This window comes from Moschus berezovskii, chromosome 10 (genome assembly GCF_049115385.1).
Source record: "Moschus berezovskii isolate FMDL1 chromosome 10, NW_MosBer_1.0, whole genome shotgun sequence".
Taxonomy (NCBI): domain Eukaryota; kingdom Metazoa; phylum Chordata; class Mammalia; order Artiodactyla; family Moschidae; genus Moschus; species Moschus berezovskii.
Window position 1 is genome coordinate 46,089,161 of NC_142469.1, and position 25,462 is coordinate 46,114,622.

General features: G+C 39.5%; 1 protein-coding gene across 3 annotated transcripts in view; it reads right to left on the reverse strand.

The window, feature by feature from the left end:
• The window catches only part of FIG4 (FIG4 phosphoinositide 5-phosphatase), a 181,106-nt gene that overhangs the window by 101,340 nt on the left and 54,304 nt on the right, over positions 1-25,462 (reverse strand). For all 3 annotated transcript variants that reach the window (XM_055432978.2, XM_088840637.1, XM_055432979.2), the window contains 7 exons: positions 20,409-20,565; positions 18,483-18,533; positions 12,983-13,131; positions 8,973-9,101; positions 6,422-6,522; positions 3,594-3,756; positions 3,072-3,169 (listed from right to left, as the gene is read on the reverse strand). In XM_055432978.2, coding sequence (XP_055288953.1) covers positions 3,072-3,169; positions 3,594-3,756; positions 6,422-6,522; positions 8,973-9,101; positions 12,983-13,131; positions 18,483-18,533; positions 20,409-20,565 — 848 coding nt within the window. The remainder of the gene's footprint in view (positions 1-3,071; positions 3,170-3,593; positions 3,757-6,421; positions 6,523-8,972; positions 9,102-12,982; positions 13,132-18,482; positions 18,534-20,408; positions 20,566-25,462) is intronic.

The following is a 25,462-nucleotide window of genomic DNA, read 5'->3' on the forward strand; positions in this document are numbered from 1 at the left end:
ATAACCCTGTCTCGGTACCTCTGCGTTACTTTACCATCTCCTGTTAGACTGTGAGCCCAGAGAAGGCACGGACTGTTTTTATGATTGCCTTGGCACAAGGAAAACCTTCAAAACTGTTAAGCTGTGACTTAAATGGACATAGGATTCCTTGGTTTCTAATTAAATTGAATTATGCTTATTATAATTAATGATCTCGGTTATCCAGGTCATACAGTCAGCAAAAACAAGACTGAGAGCTCTAGGACTCAGATCATGAGCTCTTTATTGCAAAATTTAGACTTGAAGAAAGTAGGGAAAACCACTAGGCCATTCATGTAGACCTAAATCAAATCACTTACAGTAGAAGTGACAAATAGATTCAAGGGATTAGATCTGATAGAGTGCCTAAAGAACTATGGACAGAACTATGGACATAACATTGTATAGGAGGTGGTGACCAAGTCCATCACCAAGAAAAAGAAACGCAAAAAGGCAAAACGATTGTCTGAGGCGGCCTTACAAAGAGCTGAGAAGAGAAGCGAAAGGCAAAAGAGAAAAAGAAAGATACACCCATCTGAATGCAGAGTTTCAAAGAATAGCAAGGAGAGATATGAAAGTCTTCTTACGTGAACAATGCAAATAAAGGAAAACAACAGAATAAGAAAGACCAGCTTTCTCTTCAAGAAAATTAGAGATACCAAGGGAACATTTTATGCAAAGATGGGCACAATAAAGGACAGAAACTATGAATAAAATAGAAGCAGAAGATGATGACAAAAATACACAGAAGTGTTGTACAAAAAAATTCTTAATGACCCGGAAGACCATGATGGTGTGATCACTCACCTAAAGCCAGACATCCCGGAGTGCAAAGTCAAGCAGGCCTTAGGAAGCATTACTATGAACAAAGCTAGTGGAGGTGATGGAATTCCAGCTGAGTTATTTCAAATCCTAAAAGATGATGCTTTTAAAGTGCTGCACTCAATATGCCAACAAATTTGGAAAATCCAGCAGTGGCCACAGGACTGGGAAAGGTCAGTTTTCATTCCGAACCCAAAGAAGAAAAATGCCAAAGAATGTTCAAACTACCGCACAATTGTACTCATTTCACATGTTAACAAGGTAATGCTCAAAATCCTTCAAGCTAGGTTTCAACAATACGTGAACCTAGACCTTTCAAATGTACAAGCTGGATTTAGAAAAGGCACAGGAACCAGACATCAAATTACCAACATCTGCTGGATCACAGGAAAAATAAGGGAATTCCAGAAAAATATCTACTTCTGCTTTATTGACTATGCCAAAATCTTTGACTGTGTGGGTCACAACAAACTGTGGAAAATATTAAAGAGACAGGAATACCACACCATACTGCCTGCCTCCTAAGAAACCTGTATGTAAGTCAAGAAGCAACAGTTAGAACCAGTTTCAAACTAGGAAAGGAGTACGTCAAGGCTGTATATTATCATCCTGCTTATTTAACTTCTGTGCAAAATACAACATGCAAAATGCCAGGCTGTATCAAGCTCAAGCTATAATCAAGATGGCCAGGAGAAATATCAACAACCTCAGATATGCAGAAGACACTACCCTAATGGCAGAAAGTAAAGAAGAACTAAAGAGCCTCTTGATGAAGGTAAAAGACAAGAGTGAAAAAGGTGACTTAAAACTCAACAGTCTAAACACCAAGATCATGGCATCTGGTCCCATTACTTCTTGGCAAATAAATGGGGAAAAAATGGAAACAGTGACAGATGTAATCTTTTGGGGCTCCAAAATCACTGCAGACAGTGACAGCAGCCACAAAATTAAAAGAGGCTTGCTCCTTGGAAGAAAAGCTATGACAAACCTAGAGAGTGTATTCAAAAGCAGAGACATCACTTTGCTGACAAAGGTCTGTATACTCAAAGTCATGGTTTTTCCAGTAATCATGTATAGATGTGAGAAATCGGACCATAAAGAAGGCTGAGCACTGAAAAGTTGATGCTTTTGAACTATGGTGTTGAAGAAGACTCTTGAGAGTCCCGAGGACAGCAAGGAGATCAAACCAGTCAATCCTAAAAGAAATCAGTCCTGAATATTCATTGGAAGGACTAAAGCTGAAGCTCCAATACTTTGGCCACCTGATACGAAAAGCTGACTTTTGGACATGACCCTGATGCTGGGAAAGACTGAAGACACAGAAGGGGGTGACAGAGGACAGATGATTGGATGGTATCACTGACTCAACGGACCCGAGTTTGAGCAAACTCTGGGAGATAGTGAGAGACTGGGAAGCCTGGTGTGCTGCAGTACATCGGGTCACAAAGAGTCAGACGTGACCGAGTGACTGAACAACAAATACTTATAACCAGCTTCTCAGAATAATCTCAGATACTAGAAGGTGTTGGCCAACTGCCATAGCCATAATAAACAAAACACTTGCTTTTCATACTCAGGGTTTTCCTAGCCACAGAATGAGATTCCTCCATTTCATCTGGTTGCAATAGACACAGATACAATTTCCTACCTGGTCTCCTACCCTCCACCCCAGGCCTTTGTCCTGGCTGCCTACTCATATACACAAGACACGCAGACCAGACAGTTTACTCTGACATGGAAGCACAGAATAATGAGACCAGGTCACCACTCTGTCCACCAGATTCCTGAGCCACAACTGCACCCCAATTTCTGAATCTAGTCCTTAGAACCTATTACCACATATTATCTTGCCCAGCAGATCTTCTGGATTGTCAAGGGAAGCTACTCTATCAAGGTTAGCCTGTGGGTGTTTGATATCCATGCTTCCTTCTCCCAGATGTCCTGGAAACTGAGGCAGAATTTCACCCATACCTAGTTCACCCCAGGAAATTAGAAGACAGACATGCTCATTTCTCTCTTTCCTAGGAAGCCCACCACAGAGTCTCTGAGATACCCAGGGAAGAGGCCACATGGACTCTGAGGTCAAAGGACAGAGGTTCAGACAGTTCAGACACGGTGAGTCATCACAGCACGATCAACCCACAACCCTCTCCTTTAAAGCAGGCTAGTTAAGCCCCTTCATGTTGTCCAATGTGATAGAATTTCATAACCAAACAGAGAGCATGTCATACCTTCACTAAATTCAAGACGATGATGGGCGAGCCAAACCTCTGAAGCATCTGGTCAAAGTGAAGGGCAGCCACGTGGGCAAACGGATCTGCCTGATCCACTGGGAGGAAAAAACAAATAAACCAGAATGAAAATTATACAGCAAGAATAAAAGCAGCACAGGGTCTTGTTTCATTTTACAGTGTCTATAGAAATGTAACTCAGTTGATCTTCTGGTAGTTTCATGTCTCAAATTCCTCTAAAGTATATCATTCTTCATATATTTATTGAATTCGAATGATTCTTGCATTTCTGAATATAATTAATTATATTTACATATTTTAAAATATAAATAATTTTCTAGTGGCCAAAATTTAAAATACATGTATATAAAGTTGTTGCATACAAAATATCAGTAGTCCAGATTCCAAATTATCTATTTTCAGTACGAAAACTACATGCTTTTATGAAATTTCTGTTGGCAGCAGTTTACTCTCTAATGTGGGTAAAGGAGAGCTTACTATTGAAAAGACTGTTCCACTCACATGTAATAGGTGGCTTAGGCATCATAGTTGAAATGTCCTGTGACCAGTATAAGGGAACTGATCCTCTAACTTGTACATAAGAAGAATAACTTCCTGCAGTAAAAGACATGACAGAAGCATCGCAGAGTATTTGTTCAGTTTCCACTTCATTTGCAACATCACCCTGGAAAGAAAGGTGCATTCACAGGCTTTTATACTCTCAGAACTTTTTCATGGAAAAAATGTCAAGTACAGAATGAAAATATAATTCCTATTCTTAGGATATTTTAAAAGAGGTAAGTGCTGATCAATATTTGATGCACACATTAAAAAAGGAAAATCATTAAGATGCAATAAAGGAAGGCAATTAAAAATAGCAGAGAATAGACGAGGGAAAAAATAAAATTAAATAGCTAATAATACAGGTAACAGAGTGCAGAGAAGGAGAGAAAAGGAAAACAATTACAAGATATTAGAGGAGATTAGTAAGACCAGTGAAACATAAAAATTCAATTCTGAAGACCAAGGAGGAATGAAAGGACAAAAAAGTAAGATTCAAATAAAATGCCTGATGGACAGAAGGAAAAAAACCTTGAGACAGTTTTACTTATAAAGTATATGAGGATATAACAAAGAATAATTTTAGAGGCATTAATAATGTGCCTGTTTAATTACCCTTGATATATACAAAACTACATAACAGAGCTGCAAAACTCTGTTCTTGTCCAGTTGCTCAGTTGTGTCTGACTCTTTGTGACCCCAATGACTGCAGCTCACTTGGCTTCCCTGTCCATCACCAGCTCCTGGAGCTTGCACAAACTCCTGTCCATTGAGTTGGTGATGCCATCCAACCATCTTGTCCTCTGTCATCCCCTTCTCCTCCTGCCTTCAATCTTTCCCAGCATCAGGGTCTTTTCCAATGAGTCAACTCTTTGCATCAGGTGGCCAAAGTGTTGGAGTTTCAGCATTAGTCCTTCCAGTGAATATTCAGGGTTGATTTCCTTTAGGATTGACTGGTTTGATCTCCTTGCAGTCCAGGGAACTCTCAAGGGTCTTCTCCAACATCACAGTTCAAAAGCATCGATTCTTCGGCGCTCAGCTTTCTTTATAGTCCAACTATCACATCCATACATGACTACTGGAAAAAACACAGCTTTGACTATATGGACTTTTTTTTGGCAAAATAACGTCTCTGCTTTTTTGCATGCTATCTAGGTTTGTCATAGCTTTTCTTCCAAGGAGCAAGCATCTCTTAATTTCATGGCTGCAGTCACCATATGCAATGATTTTGGAACCATAGAAAATAAAGTCTATCACTGTTTCCATTGTTTCCCCATCTATTTGCCATGAAGTGATGGGACCAGATGCCATGATCTTAGTGTTTTGACTGTTGAGTTTTAAGCCAACTTTTTCACTCTCCTCTTTCACTTTCATCAAGAGGTTCTTTAATTCCTCTCTGCTTTCTGCCATAAGGGTGGTGTCATCTGCATATCTGTGGTTATTGATATTTCTCCCCCAATCTTGATTTCAGCTTGTGCTTCATCCAGCCCAGCATTTTGCATGATGTACTCTGCATATAAGTTAAATAAGCAGTGTGACAATATACAGCTTTGATGTACTCCTTTCCCAGTTTGGAACCAGTCCGCAGTTCCAGTTGCTTCTTGACCTGAATACAGGTTTCGTAGGAGGCAGGTAAAGAGGTCTGGTATTCCCATCTCTTTAACAATTTTCCACAGTTTGTTGTGATTCACACAGTCAAAGGCTTTACCATAGTCAATGAAGTGGAAGTAGAAATTTTCCTGGAACTCTCTTGCTTTTTCTATGATCCAGAGGATGTTGGCAATTTGATCTCTGGTTCTACTGCCTTTTCCAAATCCAGCTTGAACATCTGGAATTTCTTAGTTCATGTACTGTTGAAGCCTCACTTGGAGCATTTTGAGCATTACTTTGCTGGCATGTGAAATGAGTGCAATTGTACTGTTTGCAGTTTGAACGTTCTTTGGCATTGGGATGAAAACTGACCTTTTTCAGTCCTGTGGCCACCGCTGAGTTTTCCAAATTTGCTGGCATGTTGAGTGCAGCACTTTCACAGCATCATCTTTTAGGATTTGAAATAGCTCAGCTCGAATTTCACCACCTTCACTAATTTTGTTCGTAGTTACGCTTCTTAAGGCCCACTTGACTTCACACTCTAAGATGTCTGGCTCTAGGTGAGTGATCACACCACTGTGGTTATCTGGGTCATTAAGACCTCTTGTATAGTTCTTCTGTGTATTCCTGCCACCTCTTCTTATATCTTCTGCTTCTGTTAGGTCCATACCATTTCTGTCCTTTATTGTGCCTATCTTTGTATGAAATGCTCCCTTGGTATCTCTAATTTTCTTGAAGAGAGTTCTAGTTTTTCCCATCCTATTGTTTTCCTCTATTTCTTTGCATTGTTCACTTATGAAGGGTAAAGGGTTTCCAGGCCTTGCTTTACTCAGTTTTCTCCTCAAGGATGCTTTTCCAATGAGCGCTCCCCTCCATTTATTCTTTGGGTGGAGGTGCTTTGCTATTTTCGTCTCTGCACTAAATATGTACTGCATTTTTAAATGTATTACAGAAATGGCTCATCCTCCAAAACATTAGACATTTCATAACTCCCTAAGGCATTGCATAACACTAAGATAGCTGATTTTTCAGAACATCTGTACATTAGTCATATTCCTCACAAGTTTCAGAGACTCTAGAGAATTCATTACTCTCTTGATAATGTCCCAAACTAAGAAATTACACTTTATAAAATTACACTTTGCTTTATCTGTCACCAGAGCTGAAATAAAAAGTTAAATTGCCAGCAGCAATCTTACCTCACAGTTTGCACCTCTTTTGAGAAAACGGGTCCCAGCAAACTTACTGGATCTTCTAGCTATTAAAGTGACATACACAGGTCGTCCATAGATCAACAGCTCTTAGAAATCTAGTTAAAGCTGTTTAGCATTCATGACAATCACACCCAACCAAGAGAATCATTCTACCTTAAATATATTTTGTCCAGTAGGTTAAAGAACACCAAGAAGCTCCACCCAAGAAATGGAACAGCACTGGGTCTCACTGCTCTTTCAAAGTATGCAGGTATTAAGGCAAAAACAAACCTCACTAAAGGGTGGTTTCCATGAATTACAGAGGAAACGGTAACCAGACGTAGGGTTATTGGTCAAGGAACCATCTGTGGTCCCTCCTTGCAGCCAGGTAAGAATGTAAAAGGTACAACTAATCCTTCTTCGTCTTCAGAGACCATACACCTATCAAAGTGAGCACCTCTGAATTAACAGGGTGTTTAAATTATGTAGTAATAGCTAATTTGGAGGGAATGAAGTTAGTATAATACTGTGAGAGCACCCAAATTTGCCACCTAACTGCAAAACTGAACACTGGGAACCGTTTAACCAAAATAAAGTTTATTAGTCTTGTCACCTTAGTTAACTTTCTGAGCCTCAGTTTCATCTTCCGTAAAATGGTGTAAGTGCAAAAAAAATAAAAGTAGCCAATTTTATTAGGTGGTTGGGAAGACTGGATTAGGTAATGTGTGCAATGTGTGCCTGGCTTGTAGCAAACGTTCAATAAATAGCAATGACTGTTATCATCATATAGATTCCAGAATTCATTAAATGCTTGTTAACTGGGAGATTGGATTCATCATTTCAACTAATGAGCTTTAAAATTATAATCTATGGTGCTATTTACTACTTTAAAGACACAACCATTTATTGTACTTAATACATGCCAGGCCCTGAGTTAGCTCTTGAGAAATAAAAGACAGTTTAGAATTACTTTTTAGAAACTGCCCTTAGAAACTGTAGCACCTTCTCTTTAGAGTCCTTGGTGGTAGAACCCGTGTGTTTTTTCCAGGTTGATTCTACTTTTGGAAAAATATATAGTAATTTGGGGCCAAATCTCATTATTCAGTGAACGATCAAGCAGATAATACCACTCACTGGTTGAAAATGAGTATAAGGTAACAAGCCATGTCACGTGTAACACATAAATCTCACCATCTTCATTCCAAAAGTCCTCTGCATCTTCATCTAGCCTCCCCTCACCCTCACTTGCCACAAAGGAGGCAAAACAGGTCCTCTCCAAGGCCAACCTCTCCAGCTCTACCCTTTGACTCCCTGACTCCACTCCTGTCAATGTTCTGGTGCAAGAAAGCACACTATTGGTTAATCACATTCACCCATTCAGTGGTCTTAAAACAACCACTCCTTTAAAGTGTTCACTCTAGGTTTTTAACAACCTAAGACACAAGGAAGAATGTCAACCAGAAAGCATGCTAGGTGCACAAATGTTCTTCAGGGTCTCTAAAGGGGGCAGGAAAACAACACCACTTCGAAAAAGTAGACATTGCCTTCTTAAGCCTCATAAGAACACATTCAATATAGCTAGAAATCAAATAAAATGACAAAAGATATTTATAAGATTGACTTACCAGCTTAACACCAAGCTCAATCTATGTCTATTTAATCTATTATGACTCTTCCCAATCCAGATCTTCATTACGTTACACCTGAACCACTGCAATCTTGTCCTAATGCATGTCCCTTGGTCTAGGGTAGATCAGATGGTAAAGAATCTACTAGCAATGCAGGAGACCAGGTTTGATCCCTGGGATGGGAAGATACCCTGCAGGAGGAAATGGCAATCCACTCCAGTCTTGGCTGGAGAATTCCATGGACAGAGGAGCCGGAGGGCTATAGTCCACAGGGTCACAAATAGTGGGACATAATGGAGTGACCAACACACTTTGAAAATGGTGATCCAACCAAGCTTCCTAAGTACTAATTTGTATGTTACCCTCTTGAAAAAAAACTTTCAAAAATTCTAGCACCAAACCCAAAGTCCTTCATCCAACTACCAAAGTAATGAGGTGACTGGCAGTCTGACTCCCCCGAACCCATCTCCTTCCCACTCCATTGCACCTCCCAGGCATTTCATACACAAACTACAAGTACACTTCCATGAACTTTCCCATCTCTACACTCAAACGATGCTTCCCCAACCCACAGTCTCACTGCCGAGGCCTGCTTCTTGATCAAGTCAAGCCAAGTTCAACTCTTCCTATGAGCCTGGCCCCATCCTCCCCTCCAGTTAGCGATTCTGCTCCTGCTCTTAGGTAAGAATGACACTTACTACCTACAGCACTTTCTGTGCACAGAAAGTTATTTACCTGTTATTTACCTGTCTGTAGACATAATAGATCTGCATTCCTCTTTGTATTTCAACCACACAGAAGGCATAACTGTAATCTAGCTGCAGGATGCACAGATAATTATAATGATCTAATAATTCATATATAGCTTTCTACAAATTGGCATAGCACAAATGTAATAATATGTATCTTAATGTTTTTAAAAAGGATACTTGACTGCCCACAGAACCCATGAATAATGTATAGCAGCCAGTCACGATGGACAGTATTTTTAATTATATCTAGAAGTTCGCCGTTCCACACGTACTTCATGTAAGGCTCACTGGAGATCCCAAACACACCTGAAAGAATAAGAGTTGGTATCAGGAAGAAAAGCAAATTGGTTGACATTCAACTCATTTTTAAGCTCTTTAACTTTTGTTTTTTAATTTCAAAATGTCTGATAAATATCACTGCTGTTCTCAGTGGAGATAACTCATCTCATTGCCCAGAACACTGTGCTGATTCTGTACAAAGTTAAAGAAAAACACATTTTCTGATCTGTGAGAGTTTTTAACCTAGAGAAAAGCAAGCAACTGGGAAATTAAGGACGCCCACACAAATACATGAATAGGGCTGACAGATAGCAGGAGCAGTAACTAGGAGCATGGCTCTGGTGTCACGGTGCCTGGGTCCACATCTGAGCTCTGCTTCACCAGCAGCGTGACAGGTGTGACCAAGAGGGTCACTTACTCTCAGTGCCCTGTTTGCTCATCTGTGCGCCTTTCACGTGACTGCTGTAAAGGCGAGCTGATAACGCACATGAAATGCTCAGAACAAGTCTCGTGTCTTACTCGTAATTCCGTAAGTGGTAGTTATTATCATATCAAGCTTTTTTGATATGACAAAATTAATTTCATCAAGCATCATTTCAGGATATCCAGATAAATTTACTAAATATCAATAAGTTTTACAAAACTTCTATAAAGTACAAAATAAGAAATAAGTATAAAATAATGGCTTAAAAGATTGTAACAGTTCTGCTTAGAGATAATCAATACTATTTTTCTTCTCAAAACATGTATGTTAAGAGTGTTTACATATACTATGACAAATACCCTTTGGTTTTATTTATAAAAAGTTTTGAACTGTGGTGCTGGAGAAGACTCTTGAGAGTCCCTTGGACTGCAAGGAGATCCAACCAGTCCATTCTAAGGGAGATCAAGCCTAGGTGTTCATTGGAAGGACTGATGCTAAAGCTGAAACTGCAATACTTTGGCCACCTCATGCAACGAGTTGACTCACTGGAAAAGACTCTGATGCTGGGAGGGACTGGGAGCAGGAGGGGAAGGGGACGACAGAGAATGAGATGGCTGGATGGCATCACCGACTCAATGGACATGAGTCTGAGTGAACTCCGGGAGTTGGTGATGGACAGGGAGGCCTGGCGTGCTGTGATTCATGGGGTCGCAGAGAGTCGGACACGACTGAGCGACTGAACTGACCTGAAGCCTTCTCTGCCCCTTCAATGACATTACATTGAGCCTGAATAATGGATAGGAGTCCTCTCTTTGTCACTTACCAGCTCTGTGACCTTTGGCAAGTTACTGCATAACATCTCAGAACCTCAATTTTCTAAACTGTAAAATGATGATACCACTCACCTCAGAGATATAATTCAGATTTAAAAAAAAATAATCTATGCAAAGTGACTAACATGCTGCCTGACACATTAGAGACTTTTTAAAAAATGTATTATTTTCCTTTTCTACCTACGCAGACAGGTTTTGCCCTCACTTTCTCTTTCCTATCAGTTTCCCCCTGTGTAGTAGCAGGAGAATGTGTCCCTTCCCCACAGAAAAAATATCTGTTCTAATTACCAGAGTCCATGAGTAAGTTATGTCACATGGCAAGAAGAAATTAAAGCTGCAGATGGAATTAAGGTTGCTAATCAGAAACTAAAGCTGCAGATGGAATTAAGGTTGCTAATTAAGACGGGCAGACTATTCTGAATTGTCCAAGTGGGCGCACTGTAATCACATGGGCATTGTGAGTGAAAGAGGGAAACAGGGAAACAGGAGTGAGAGTGTCAGAGTGGTATCATGTGGGCAATCCTCAGCCAGCCATTGCTGGCTTTGAAGATGGAAAGGGTAAGGAAATGGCTTTTTCCTTAGGGTCTCAAGAAAGAAACGCAGCCTTTCCAACACTCTAACTTTAGTCCACCAAGATCTCTTTTGGACTTTTGACTTCTGTAAGATAATAAATGTGTATAGTTTTAAGTCACTGTGTTTGTGGAAATTTCTTATGACAGTCCTAAAAACCTAACACATAGTTTATTCATATCTATCAAGTAGAACTGCTCTACCAATAGTAAAAAGTTAGGTAGCTTTTGGAGTCTTAATTCAGATCTCAGTACAGATATTCAGATTCAAATGGGAGATGATACACAGTGCATATTTACTAATGCTTTTAGCTTTTCTATTACTAAGCACAATATTTAGAAGAAATGATGTGACGAATATTCACGTACACATTATCTTACCCTCCACCTGCCTCGAGTAGCACAGATTACAATTCAGGTGTACAATTCAGATAAACCACAGCAAATTTCTGTGATCTAGATGTTTTGGGGTAGGGAGGCTGCACAGGGTTTTGCTTTAGCTCAAATGATAGTCAATCTAATAAATGAACAAGAGTCAAAGGCAATTAGCAGAGATGGCGTTCAGTTGAAGGAAGCCTCAGTCTTAGAGTGGACCAGAACTTCTGCCAAAAGGCTAACATAGCACAGCCTCTTCCTGAGTGTCCTGCAAGGACAAACCTTCTGGAACTTACCTTCGACCTCTGCACCCACATCTTCACCACTGTCACAGCAGCGGCACTGAGGAGGGGACCCAGAGCCACTACTGGCTTTTGTTCCCACAGCGAGGCCGACTTAGCTCAGCTGCCTTTACGTTTGAGGCAGCTCCTTCACAGCGTTCACTCTGGCAACGTCTCTGGCCTTAGAGTGCTAGACCAATCCCTAAATCCAGGGATAAAGGCATCCATTCTGCTGTGTGGCTGTTTAGTCCCAGATCCCCAGGGTCACCCTAGACTAACACACAGGTCCTGCAGTAACCCCACAACAGTCCTGACAGAAGCAGGGTGTGGGAGCCACAGGTGGGTCAAGCTGAGACCGTTCAGAGTCAGAACAGCCTCTGACCTTCTGCAAGGCTTCCTCTGGACACTGGCCTTGTGATCTTAACCTCTAGGTCTCAGGTTCCTGCTGCTGCTGCTAAGTCACTTCAGTCGTGTCTGACTCTGTGTGACTCCATAGACGGAAGCCCACCAGGCTCCCCTGTCCCTGGGATTCTCCAGGCAAGAACACTGGAGTGGATTGCCATTTCCTTCTCCAATGTGTGAAAGCGAAAAGTAAAAGTGAAGTCGCTCAGTCGTGTCGGCCTCCTACTTAGCCTTTATTTATCTGAAAGTAGCATTACACCTGCTGCTGCTGCTAAGTCGCTTCAGTCGTGTCCGACTCTGTGCGACCCCATAGACGGCAGCCCACCAGGCTCCCCCGTCCCTGGGATTCTCAGCTACTGAGTAGTTTTTTTAAGAGAATTAGAGATACGATACATAAATGTCTAGGCTGCAACAGGCAACCCAGGGTAACTTTTTTATACAATTCAACTCATACACAATTGGTCTCTATGAAGAAAAATAGATGGTGGTGTGTATTCTTCAATATTTAAAAAGAAAATTCTCCAGCCAAAGACTAAAGTTGAATGTATTCCATAAAAGGTGCATGAAATTTTGCTAGAAAACATCAGCATACAATTTTCTGGCTTGCCCACAAATGAAATCAATTTGGTGATATATGATCGCTGGACTTCCCTCGTAGCTCAGGCAGTAAACAATCTGTCTGCAATGCAGGAGACCCGGGTTCAATTCCTGGGTCAGGAAGATCCCCTGGAGAAGGAAATGACAAGCCACTCAGGTATGCTTTCTTGGACAATCCCATGGACAAAGGAGCCCGGCAGGCTACAGTCCATGGGGTCGCAAGAGTCGAACACGACTTAGCAACTAAACCACCACCACGATCTCTATAAAAATGAATTTGTTTAGTTCGTATATCTGAAGCAACTTCATAAAAGGACGAAGAGCAAATAGGAAAGGAGAAATACGAAGGAAATGTGAGTGAATTTAATGAGATGCCGTTTCATAGATGTCACATTAACATACATTGGATGTGCTGAAAACCACCTACCGTTTCCACCCTGTGTAATCAATCCTTCATCTTCAAAGATGTCGAAACTCTCCTGACGAGTCTGGGTAGTTTCTGACTTTAACATCTCCAGGGGCATTCGCAAGACTGTGAGATTATACTGAAGTGAGTGGGACAAATCATAGCTGTAACTGAGAAGAGAAAGCTTAATAAGAATTAGAAAAGCAAAACATATTTCATAATCTTGGCTCCCAGAAGGAATTAAAACCTATGAACTAAATTAGTTAGCACCTAATGATGAACTGAATTAGTTAGCACCAACAACAGAAGCAATGTTGTTCAAATAAGCACCTTAAACAGAGTAAATTATGAATATAATTGGAAATTTAAAAATCATTACATGACTTAGGCATTTGCATAACCAGAAATACACAATGTTAGTAACCTACATTCACTGATTTGCATATGCACTTTGTGTGTCACACTGAAATTAATCTAACTTCATAGTCTTGTATAACAAAGTCACACTTTTATATGTATCTGAATGGACTGTTAAAAATGCTATAATGTCCACTCTAATGGTATTATACAAGGTCTGTACTCTAGTTTACCTATGAAAATAATTATATTAATTACTAATGATGGCACCATAACTGATTTAGTAATAAAATAAGAATAAGCAAATAACACAAGCCACTAGGGTGAAACATGTTGAGAAGCATGTCATTAAAAAAATTATAAGTCTGTGCAAATAAAATTTGCACAAAGTCAACAACTTTTATAAGTATCTTAAGCTATATATATTTTAGCGCAGAATTTCAGACAGTATCTAGAAATTCTTAAGTTATACAAATTTGAAAGTATTATAGTCATACTTTTAAATGGTTACAACTTCAGAGATTCTCACACATTATTATTTCTTCTTTAGTTAATTAATATAATTTGAACTTGATTTTTATTTAATCTGTTAAATTTAAATGTACCACATTTGCTTGATAGAGCCATTAACTTTATCAGCATCTGATCTCAGAGAGATAAAAATTGTATTAAGAAGTTGGTTTCTCAATCCCAATCTTTTTTATACAAGAGCATAAAAAAACCTTAGGAATAAATTTAACCAAAGAGGTAACAGATCTGTATACGGAAAATTATAAATCATGAATAAAATAAACGAATAAGACACAAATAAATGGAAAGATATCCAGTGTTCACAGAGTGAGTGAGAGTCGCTCAGTTGTGTCCGACTCTTGTGACCTCATGGACTATAGAGTCCATGGAATTCTCCAGGCCAGAATACTAGAGTCGGTAGCCTTTCCCTTCTCCAGGGAATCTTCCCAACCCAGGGATCGAACTAAGATCTCCCACGTTGCAGACGGATTCTTTACTAGCTGAAAGTGAAAAGTGAAAGTGAAGTCGCTCAGTCGTGTCCGACTCTTTGCGACACCCTGGATTGTAGCCTACCAGGCTCTGGAGTGGGTTGCCAGAGCTGAGCCACAAGAGAAACTCAGTGTTCATGAAACAGAAGAATTAATACTGTGTAAATAACCATACTACCCAAAGCTATCTACAGATTCAATACAATGTGTATCAAAATTCCAATTACGTTTTCCACAGGAATAGAAAAAAGCAATTCTAAAGTTTGTAGGGAACCACAGAAGACTCCTAATAGTCAAAGCACTCTTAAGAAAGAACAAAGCTGGAGGCATCAAACTTCTTGATTTCAAACTTCATTACAAAGTTACAGCATCAATACAGCATGTTACCAAGATAAAAAAGACACCTAGACCAATGGAACAGAATTGAGAGCCCTGAAATAAAACCACTCAGATACAGTCAACTAATATTTGACTAGGGAGCCAAAAAGACAAATGGAGGAAGGATGGGCTTCCCTGGTGGCTCAGACAGTAAAGAATCCACCTGTAATACAATGCAGGAGACCCGGGTTTGATCTCTGGGTTGGAAAGATCTCCTGGAGAAGGGAATGGCCACCTGTTCCAGTATTCTTGCCTGGAGAATTCCATAAACAGTGTAGCCTGGCGGGCTACAGTCCATGGGGGTCTCAAAGAGTTGGACACAACTGAGCAACTGACAACCTCTTTTCCAAAAGACAAATGGAGAAAGCATAGTCTCTTTAATAATTGTGTTAGGAAAACTGGACAACCACCTGCAGAAGAGTGAAACTGCACCCCTGTCTTACACCATTCACAAAAATTCACTCAAAATGGATTAAAGACTTAAATGTAAGACCTGAAACTATAAACTAATAAAAGAAAACACAGGGAAAAGCTCCTTGATATTAGTCTTCACAAATATTATTTTTGGACATGACACCAAAAGTGCAAGCAACAAAAGCAAAAACAAACAAATGAAACATCAAAATAAAAATCTTTGCACAGAAAAAGAGTGAGTGAGCAAAATAAAAAGGCAACTTTTTGAATGCGAAAAAATACTTGCAAACCATCTAACTGTTAATGGGCTGACAGCCAAAATACACAAGGAACTCATACAACTCAACGACAAATAATCCAATTTTAAAATGGGCAAACGACTTGAATAGACATTTCCCCAAAGAAGACATACAAATGGCCAATAAATGCATGAAAAGATGCTCACCATCACTTTGGGAAATGCAAATCAAGACAACAATGAGATATCACTTCATACCTATTAGAATGGCTATTATTAAAACAAGAAATGGCAAGGTTGGCAAGGATGCAGAGAAAAGAGAACTCTTTGCATTGCTGGTGGGAACATAAATTGGTGCAGCCATTATGGAAAATAAAATAGCAGTTCCTAATAATTAAAAACAGAACTACCATTTGATCCAGAAATCCCATGTCTGGTTATATATCCAAAAGAAAAAAGATCACCATCTCAAAAAGTTATCTGCACCCCCATGCTCACTGCAGAATTAATCAAAATACCCAGATGTGGCAACAACCACAAATGAACAGATTAATAAATTAACAAAGGAACAGATAAATAAAATGTAGGGCATATTTTAAAAAATGGTACTTGCCAGTGGCTGGGGGAAATGGAGAACTATCAGTCAAAGAGTACAAACTCTTAGCCATAAGACAAATAAGATCTGGTTATCTAACATACAGCATAGTAACTGTAATTAACAATACTGAATTATATGCTTGAAATGTGTTAAGGGAGTAAATCAAGTGTTATCAGTACACACAAAATCACAGCTATGTGATGGGATGAAGGTGTTAACTAACACTGTGCTAATCATTCTGCGATACGTCCATGTATCTAATCATCACATTGTACGACTTAAACTTACATATGTCAGAAATATCTCAATAAAGCTGGGGGCGGGGTGAGAAACTGGGCTTTTACTTTTAACAATCAACTTTTCCTATTTAAAACAACTGATTTATCCTAGCTGAATCTTAAGAATGTAACATAACCTTTTTTAAAGTCTTTAACCTCATATTTATTACTTATGGAATAACTTGATAAGAACCCAGTATGAGAATGCAGATGAACTTGAAAAACATGAAGGAGAAATCACTAACATCTCAGCTCCACTGAGCTTCAGTAATACCTCAGAGAGACTATAAACAATTAAGCAATAATGGCTGAAAAGCAAATGATGGAGACAAATACAATGGAAATATACTTTCAATAAACATTTGTGGAAGTGAAAATTATTTCTTTAGAAGCCACCCTTCACTATACTATTGCTAAATTAATTAACTTTCTTCAGTTTCACATCATGAAGACATAATCCACTCTACATAGTACACGTTTTTATTTCATAAATAAATGGTTAACTATATTAACAGTTTAAAAATAAAAATAATGCGAAGCACCCTAACAGTACATAATGCCAACAGCTACAACACTCTGGGTCCTCTTCTTAGTCCTATGACTCAAGTCCATTGATACATGCTATTTTGTGTTCTACATTTTACTTTGGGCATTGTAAGTGACAGAATTTTCCATGCAGCACAATAACTTGCTATATACCTGGCCTACATATTGGTCACTTCAGTGATGGTATAACACTCTCTCAGGTTGCTGTGCTATAATTTACTTGCTTATTTTTCAATTCATTATATTTGGGTTGTCACTGCATTGGTTGGTTTGCTTGTTTGGGCCATGATAGAGAAGCTATCTGTAAAGCTAGTGCCTTTACAAACAGGGACTAATATTTTCCCTCCCGATTTATCTTCTTGAGATATATTTTCATACATACTTGATGCTACATTCCTCTCCAGGAAAATTATTAATTTACAATGCCAACAACAATATGTTGGTACTGCAACAGTTCTCCCTATTTTGAGTTTATTTTTACCTAATTTTTATTAGACTGTTTACTGAAAACTGTGAAATAGTTACAACTCTGTATATAAACTTTTAAAAAATTTATTTATTTTAATTGGAGGATAATTACTTTACAATATTGTGATGGTTCTTGCCATACATTGACATGAATCAACCACAGGTATACATGTGTCCCCCTCAACCCTGAATCGCCGTCCCACTTCCCTGTATATAGACAATGCAGATTTAATTTTTGTAATTCAAAATTACAAAATAAGCCATTACAGTGTATTGAGTATAGATTCCTGTACTATACAGTAAGTCCTTATTAGTTGTCTATTTTACATATAATAGTGTGTGTATGTCAATTACAATCTCCCAATTTATTCCTCTCCTCACTTAACCTTAGAAAAATAAGTTTGTTTTCTATTATCTGTGACCAACTCTCTGTAATGGCCTATATGGGAAAAGAATCTTAAAAAAAACAGAGTAGATACATATATCTCCTCTCCCCATATAGCTGACTCACGCTGCTATACAGCAGAAACTAACACAATACTGTAGATCAACTATACTCCAATAAAAATTTTAAAAAATTTGCAGAAATGAACATGATTTTTAATATCTGTTTTGTTAATGTTTTATAGTTTGGCCCTTAATTAATTCAACAACTGTGTGTTTATGTGCTAATCTCCATATTTAGTATCTTGTGACATTTTCTATTTGGTGTGCTGGATGAAAATGTATATTTGAAAACTGGCAATAATTATTTTTAATAGAGTGTTTCTTGCCAGTCCTACAGGAGTAAGTAATTTAATTTCTTCAATCTTTAATTTGCTCTTCTGTAAAAAAGAAAAGATTAGTGTATAATTTTAAATTATTATTGCCACTCTCATTTGAATAAAGGATGCAGGAATTTTAAAATTTCTTGTTTCAGAGATGATGATAATATTGAAAACTTCAGAAGTAAATATCTTCAAACTCAAAAAAAAATTACAAAATAAAAGTATTTAAAATCATAATGAAAAGATGATTTTTCATAGTAAGAATAATTACCATTTAATTTATCCATTCAAAATTTCAAAATCAGATTTTTAAAAGGAAGAATACTTGTATTTATATTATTTCAGATGAAAAGAGTTGGCTATTTAAAAAAAAAAGAAAAATCAAAGTACTACTGTGTCCTCTGATTCTGTTTTTACCCTGTAGGAAACAATATAAACATTTAAGAGACTGACAGGAGTAAAACTAAGCTCAAACTTACCTAAAGTAAAAATTGCTGGATAGGTCCACATTTTGGAATATTCGTAGATACCTTTAAAAAAATGATTACTATAGTTAACAATATGATGACTACAGTTACCGCTGCTATGATATATATGAAAGTTAAGAGAGTAGATCCTAAAAGTTCTCATCACAGGAAAAAAAAAGTTCTTCTTTTTATAGTGTCTTTATGAGATGATGGATGCTAACGACACCTACTGTGGTCATCATTTCACAATATACATAAGTCAAGTCATTATGCTGAACACCTTAAACTTACACAGTGGTATATGTCAATTTTACTTCAATAAAACTGGGAAAAAATGACAGTAAACTACAAGAGATATAATTTTTTTCAGTTGGTGTAAGACAAAATCCAACTTTATCTAGTAAACACTTACTCTTGTCCAAAAAAAATTATTTTTTTACCCCACTTCCAAACATCAAAGATAGTGTCACAAAGTTTCAGAAAACCACTATCTAAGGTTTTAAGCAAGAAAACCACATCACCTTTAAATTCTGGTTCATGTTCTAGAACAACACTATAAAGGTGAAAGTGAAAGTGAAAAGTCACTCAGTGTGTCCAACTCTTTGCGACCCCATGGACTGTAGCCTACCAGGTTCCTCTGTGGATGGGATTTTCCAGGCAACAATACTGGAGTGGGTTGCCATTTCCTTCTCCAGGAGATCTTCCTGACCCAGGGATTGAACCCAGGTCTCCTGTATTGTAGGCAGACGCTTTACTGTCTGAGCCACCAGGGAAGTATAATTAAAACCTAAGCTGCTATCTTCCCCAAAAACTCATAAACATGCCTAACTTTGTTCCATTTTGAGTCTTTATAATATCAAACCAAATCTAGCATTTTTTCTATCAATTTATTATTTATTAACAGTCTTTCCCCATATGCCCAATAATTTCCCCAAAAAACTTTTTGAAGCTTTCAAATGCATAGAAAAATGAGGGGGTGGGTGGGCAATAGTATAATGAATAGCAGTATGTCCTTCACCTGAATTTACTGTTAAATATTTCTCCTTATACATACATACATTCTCTCTCTTTAAATACACAAGTACATTTTATTTTTCTAAACCATTTACAGTAAGAAGCAGACATGATGACAGTCCTAAATATTATATATCTTATGTATCTATTATGAACAAGGACAATCTCCTAAATAACCACAATGTCCCTATACACTCAAAATTTAACACTGATCCAATACCCCCTAGCATATAGTTCATATAAAACCATTCCAGTAAAGTCCTTTACAGTTTTGTGCCTTTGTGTGTGTACACACTGTGTACATATTTTAATCCAGGATCCAACAGAAATTCAAGTGCTGCACTTTGTCATGTTTATTCTAAAATCTTCCTGTATTTCACGACACTGACATTCCTGAAGGGTCTGGGCCAGTTGTCTTACAGAAAGTCCCACATATGGATTTGTCTGATTATTTTACCCATGCTTAGATCCAATTTAAATATTTTCATCATGCTTAGATTCAATTTAAATATTTTTAGTAAGAAAACTACACAGGCTATTGGTGTCCTTCCCACTGCTTCATATTAAGAGGCAAATAATGTCAGTTTTGTCTCATTATTGGTGATGCCAAGTTTGATTATTTGGTTCAGTATGTCTGTCATTTTTTTCTCTTAGTAAATAATAAAAATATTCATGAAACACAGTATGTTGAGATATTCATGAAGTACAGTATATCAACAATAACCTCCCACCTAATGGTTTTAGCAGCCATTATTGATTCTTGCCCAAATCAATTATCATAATGCAGGGTCTTCAATAGCACTCGAACAAAAACTGTAGCATTCTGAGCCAGTATTTACATTTTAACATTTATAATCTATTGACTATATTTTGCTTTTCAATTGGTCTACAGTTACAAAAACAGCAGTTACCACCAGTACATACCTAGCTTCATCAGGATGACTAATCCGTACAGAATCATTGGGTATATAGATCATATTTGTATCTTCAATCTTATATATTGCATGACCTCCGATATCTGCCATCTTCCTCCTTTTGGTTATTAACACAATATAATAGCCTTCTAAAAACCTGACAAAACCTACACAACAACAAAACAGAAAGATAAATACATCTCCTAAACTTAGTAATGCTTTCAGATACATATTTAAAAGGCAAAAAGACTTTGACATATTTCCCACTTTATTATTTCTCTGATTTACAGCCATACAAATTTTCAGCTGTTTTAGAATTATTTTCTAGAAATATTTATCTCACTTAAAAATACTATTCTGAATAATTTGATTATAGGAAGACCATATGTGTTAAGGTTCAGTAACACTAAACTCCCAACAACACACTAGTTACCATACAGTCTTGGTTAAAAATGTTCTGGCTCCCAGAACTTTTGCTTTGGGAGTTAAAACCAATTCTCCTGGTGGCTGGGGGGAGGGAGAGGGGCATCCTTCTGAACCGGCTATGTGAGGAGCTCAGCAGAACCTCTCCCCAGTGACTGGTGAAAATTAGAAAAACAAAACACTGACAGTTTCTGGAAATTCTCCTAATGGCATACAGCAAATGGAGAAACATTTATTCAAAAACATCTACTAGATCTTGGAAAGACCAGCCAGTTTGTGGCATCCAAACCATAGCTTGCTTCCCTCCTACACCCTTCTTCCGATTCAGTGTGACGAGTGTCTACTCCCAGCAGGTGTCCCCAGAAAGACAGTACCCCCCTCTTCCCTCCCCAGCTCTCAGTCTAGGGCCCTGGTTTCTGCTCAGGAGGGGCAGGCCACCAGCGTTTCTCATCCCCTCCAACTCTGCGCTGCAAAGTCTTTATTCCAGGCAAGAGCACCTGAAACCGGGGCTGCTTTCTTCCACCCGGTTCCTACTTGGAGAGTGAGGCTCCACCCCAGCACAGATGCTGAATCCCGCCACCCTGGCTCACTCACTGCGGGACTCAGACACAGTTACACACAGGTGACTTCCTACCAGAAACAACGGAGGCCAGAAGGCTGTGGGATAACGGATTCAAAGCACTGAAAGAAAAACTCAACCGAGGATCTTACACATACAGCCTAACGTTTTTTCAAAACTAACTTCCTCATGTGTGCGTGTGGGTGTCCCACTTGCACTTGCCCTCTATCTGAGTGTTGCACTCGATCAAGTCTGAGCTAGAATCCTGGGGCTATAAACTTTTGCTCTAGAATTGGCAAATACCCATAGTCTGTGCCGTGTTATTCTTAGCTGAGATTAGTAATTGAACGTACTAATGCTCAAAATTCTCCAAGCCAGGCTTCAGCAATATGTGAACCGTGAACTTCCAGATGTTCAAGCTGGTTTTAGAAAAGGCAGAGGAACCAGAGATCAAATTGCCAACATCCACTGGATCATGGAGAAAGCAAGAGAGTTCCAGAAAAACATCTATTTCTGCTTCATTGACTATGCCAAAGCCTTTGACTGTGTGGATCACAATAAACTGTGGAACATTCTGAAAGATGGGAATACCAGACCACCTGACTGCCTCTTGAGAAATCTGTATGCAGGTCAGGAAGCAGCAGTTAGAACTGGACATGGAACAACAGACTGGTTCCAAATAGGAAAAGGAGTACGTCAAGGTTGTATGTTGTCACCCTGCTTATTTAACTTATATGCAGAGTACATCATGAGGAACGCTGGGCTGGAAGAAGCACAAGCTGGAATCAAGATTGCCAGGAGAAATATCAATAACCTCAGATATGCAGATGATACCACCCTTATGGCAGAAAGTGAAGAGGAACTCAAAAGCCTCTTGATGAAAGTGAAAGAGGAGAGTGAAAAGGTTGGCTTGACGCTCAACATTCAGAAAACTAAGATGATGGCATCTGGTCCCATCACTTCATGGGAAATAGATGGGGAAACAGTGTCAGACTTTATTTTGGGGGGGGCTCCAAAATCACTGCAGATGCTGACTGCAGCCAGGAAATTAAAAGACGCTTACTCCTTGGAAGGAAAGTTATGACCAACCTAGATAGCATATTAAAAAGCAGAGACATTACTTTGCCAACCAAGGTCCGTCTAGTCAAGGCTATGGCTTTTCCCGTGGTCACGTATGGATGTGAGAGTTGGACTGTGAAGAAAGCTGATCGCCGTTGAATTGATGCTTTTGAACTGTGGTGCTGGAGAAGACTCTTGAGAGTCCCTTCGACTGCGAGGAGATCCAACCAGTCCATCTAAAGGAGATGAGTCCTGGGTGTTCATTGGAAGGACTGATGCTAAAGCTGAAACTCCAATACTTTGGCCACCTCATGCGACGAGTTGACTCACTGGAAAAGACTCTGATGCTGGGAGGGATTGGGGGTGGGAGGAGACGGGGACGACAGAGAATGAGATGGCTGGATGGCATCACCGGCTTGATGGACATGAGTCTGAGTGAACTCCGGGAGTTGGTGATGGACAGGGAGGCCTGGCGTGCTGTGATTCATGGGGTCGCAAAGAGTTGGTCACGATTGAGCGACTGAACTGAACTGAACTAGACTGAATGTAAATGAGCCAAAATACTGAAGAGAAAGATACCATAAGGATTTTAAGGACCCTCGTTACTGCTATTAAAATATTTTGGAGAGCCACAAAGCACATCTTTTTTTAAATGTTCATTTGTGCTCCTCCCCACTAGAGGGAAATGGCAACGCACTCCCCAGCACTATGGAGAACTCCATGGACATAGGAGCCTGGTGGGCTACAGTCCACAGGGTCACAAAGAGTCAAACATGACTGAGGATGCATCTGGGCTACTTCCACTTGTAGACTAGCCCCAAATTCCCTGACTAAAGCTAAAGGACATAAAACAGCAAATAAAGCTTAATGTCAATCTCATTAAAAGCAAGTTAGGAAGCAGTTATCCTTTAAGAAGGCCAAAACCTACAAAATTAAGGGTCTTGGAAGCAGCATAAACACCCAAAAGGGGAATTTAATTGAATTTCAGTTCAGTCGCTCAGTCGTGTCCGACTCTCCGCGACCCCATGAATCACAGTATGTCAGGCCTCCCTGTCCATCACCAACTCCCAGAGTTCACTAAAACTCATGTCCACAGAGTCGGTGATGCCATCCAGCCATCTCATTCTCTGTCGTCCCCTTCTCCTCCTGCCCCCAACCTTTCCCAGCATCAGAGTCTTTTCCAGTGAGTCAACTCGTCACATGAGGTGGCCAAAGTATTGCAGTTTCAGCTTTAGCATCAGTCCCCCCAATGAACACCCAGGACTCATCTCCTTTAGAATGGACTGGTTGGATCTCCTTGCAGTCCAGGGGACTCTCAAGAGTCTTCTCTGACACCACAGTTCAAAAGCATCAATTCTTCAGCGATCAGCTTTCTTCACAGTCCAACTCTCACATCCATACATGACCACGGGAAAAACCATAGCCTTGACTAGACGGACCTTTGTTGGCAAAGTAATGTCTCTGCTTTTTAATATACTATCAAGGTTGGTCATAACTTCCCTTCCAAGGAGTAAGCGTCTTTTAATTTCATGGCTGCAATCAGCATCTGCAGTGAGTTTAAGTAATAAATATTTCCAAGACAAATCAGTTTTCCTTTTGTTCTTGTTATGTATTTTTTATATAAGGAAAAAAACCTCTCTGTAATCATTTTCCCCAACCTGCATTCCAGTTGAATTTTAATTTTATGTTTTCAATTCTAGACTATTTCATTCTACACATCCCTTTATATTTTTAATAAAGTAAATACACTGTACAAGAGAACACTCTCTACCAGCATAAGTGCTTTTTGCATATTACGAGATGATTTTCTTTTTACTGCCAATTGGAAATGTCACTTTTTTTTTTAAAAGGTTCCCATCAAATACAGCCAACAGTTAAAAGGCTGCAGACTGGCACAGACCTCTGTCAAAAGTCAGCCTCATCATCATTTTAACACATGAAAAACGAGGACAAGTTTTTTCATCTTCATTCTATACACTTCTGATCCCAGACCAATTTCCCCACGTCCTTGCCAGGAGCCTAGACGACAGTCATCAGGCAAAAGTGATTTCTTTTTCTCCCAGTAGAGAAGGCTGTGTCATTTGTGATGGACACCAAGCAAAGTAAATAAAAAGGGACAGCGTGAGAGGATGGAGTGGTGTGGCGTTCTGGTGGCTGGAGAGGATCCCTCAAGCTCACCAACAGGGAAGAGGGTAGTATCCTGTTGGGTCACCCTGTCAGCTGGTCACTATCTTCAGGGCCTCTCTGTACTCTGACAGAGAGGTATCAAAAACCACAAGGGACCCAAGTGACACCCTAACACCAAATCTATCGTCCCCTCACGAGTCGAGGCCCACGTGCCATTGCTGTGCTCCCTTTCTCTTGACTCTGCAATCTCTTTCTAAGGGTGCTGTTTTAAAGAACAACCAAGTCCATCATTATGAAGACACTGACTCCACCACTGCCCTTCAACCTGCTAGCGGCTTACGAGAGTATCCTCTCACTGGTGACACAGGCAGAGAAAGGACATACATCAAAAGGAGCCGGACGGTCAGAGGACCGAGAGCAGTAAGGACTACAGGCCTCCACCCAAATGTCCCAGGACCACACTAAACCCTGGGAGAGACTGACTAACACTTCTCACTCTCACACAGTCCAGTAACCACTGCTGAGATCAGCGTAATATTTCCATCACTCCTAAAACACCCCCTCAGGCTCCTCTGATGTCCATCCACTCTTCCCACCCCCAGCACCTGGCACCCACTGATGGATTCTCTGACCCTGCAGATTTGCCTTCTGTAGTATGTCACAGAAATAGGCAGGCGCATTAAAAAAAAAAAACAAACTGGTGAGCCATGCTCACGACCTATCTGGTGGTCTCCCAAACCTCCTGGCTGCCAAACCACAATGGAACAAGTCATAAATGGGCACCACAGCTATAGGACAGGCTCAATCCATGTGTAGGGACCAGAGGTAGTCCATGAGCTTTCAGTAGCAGTCCATGAAAAGAAATGCAAACAAACTGAAAGGAAGAGTTCAGAAAC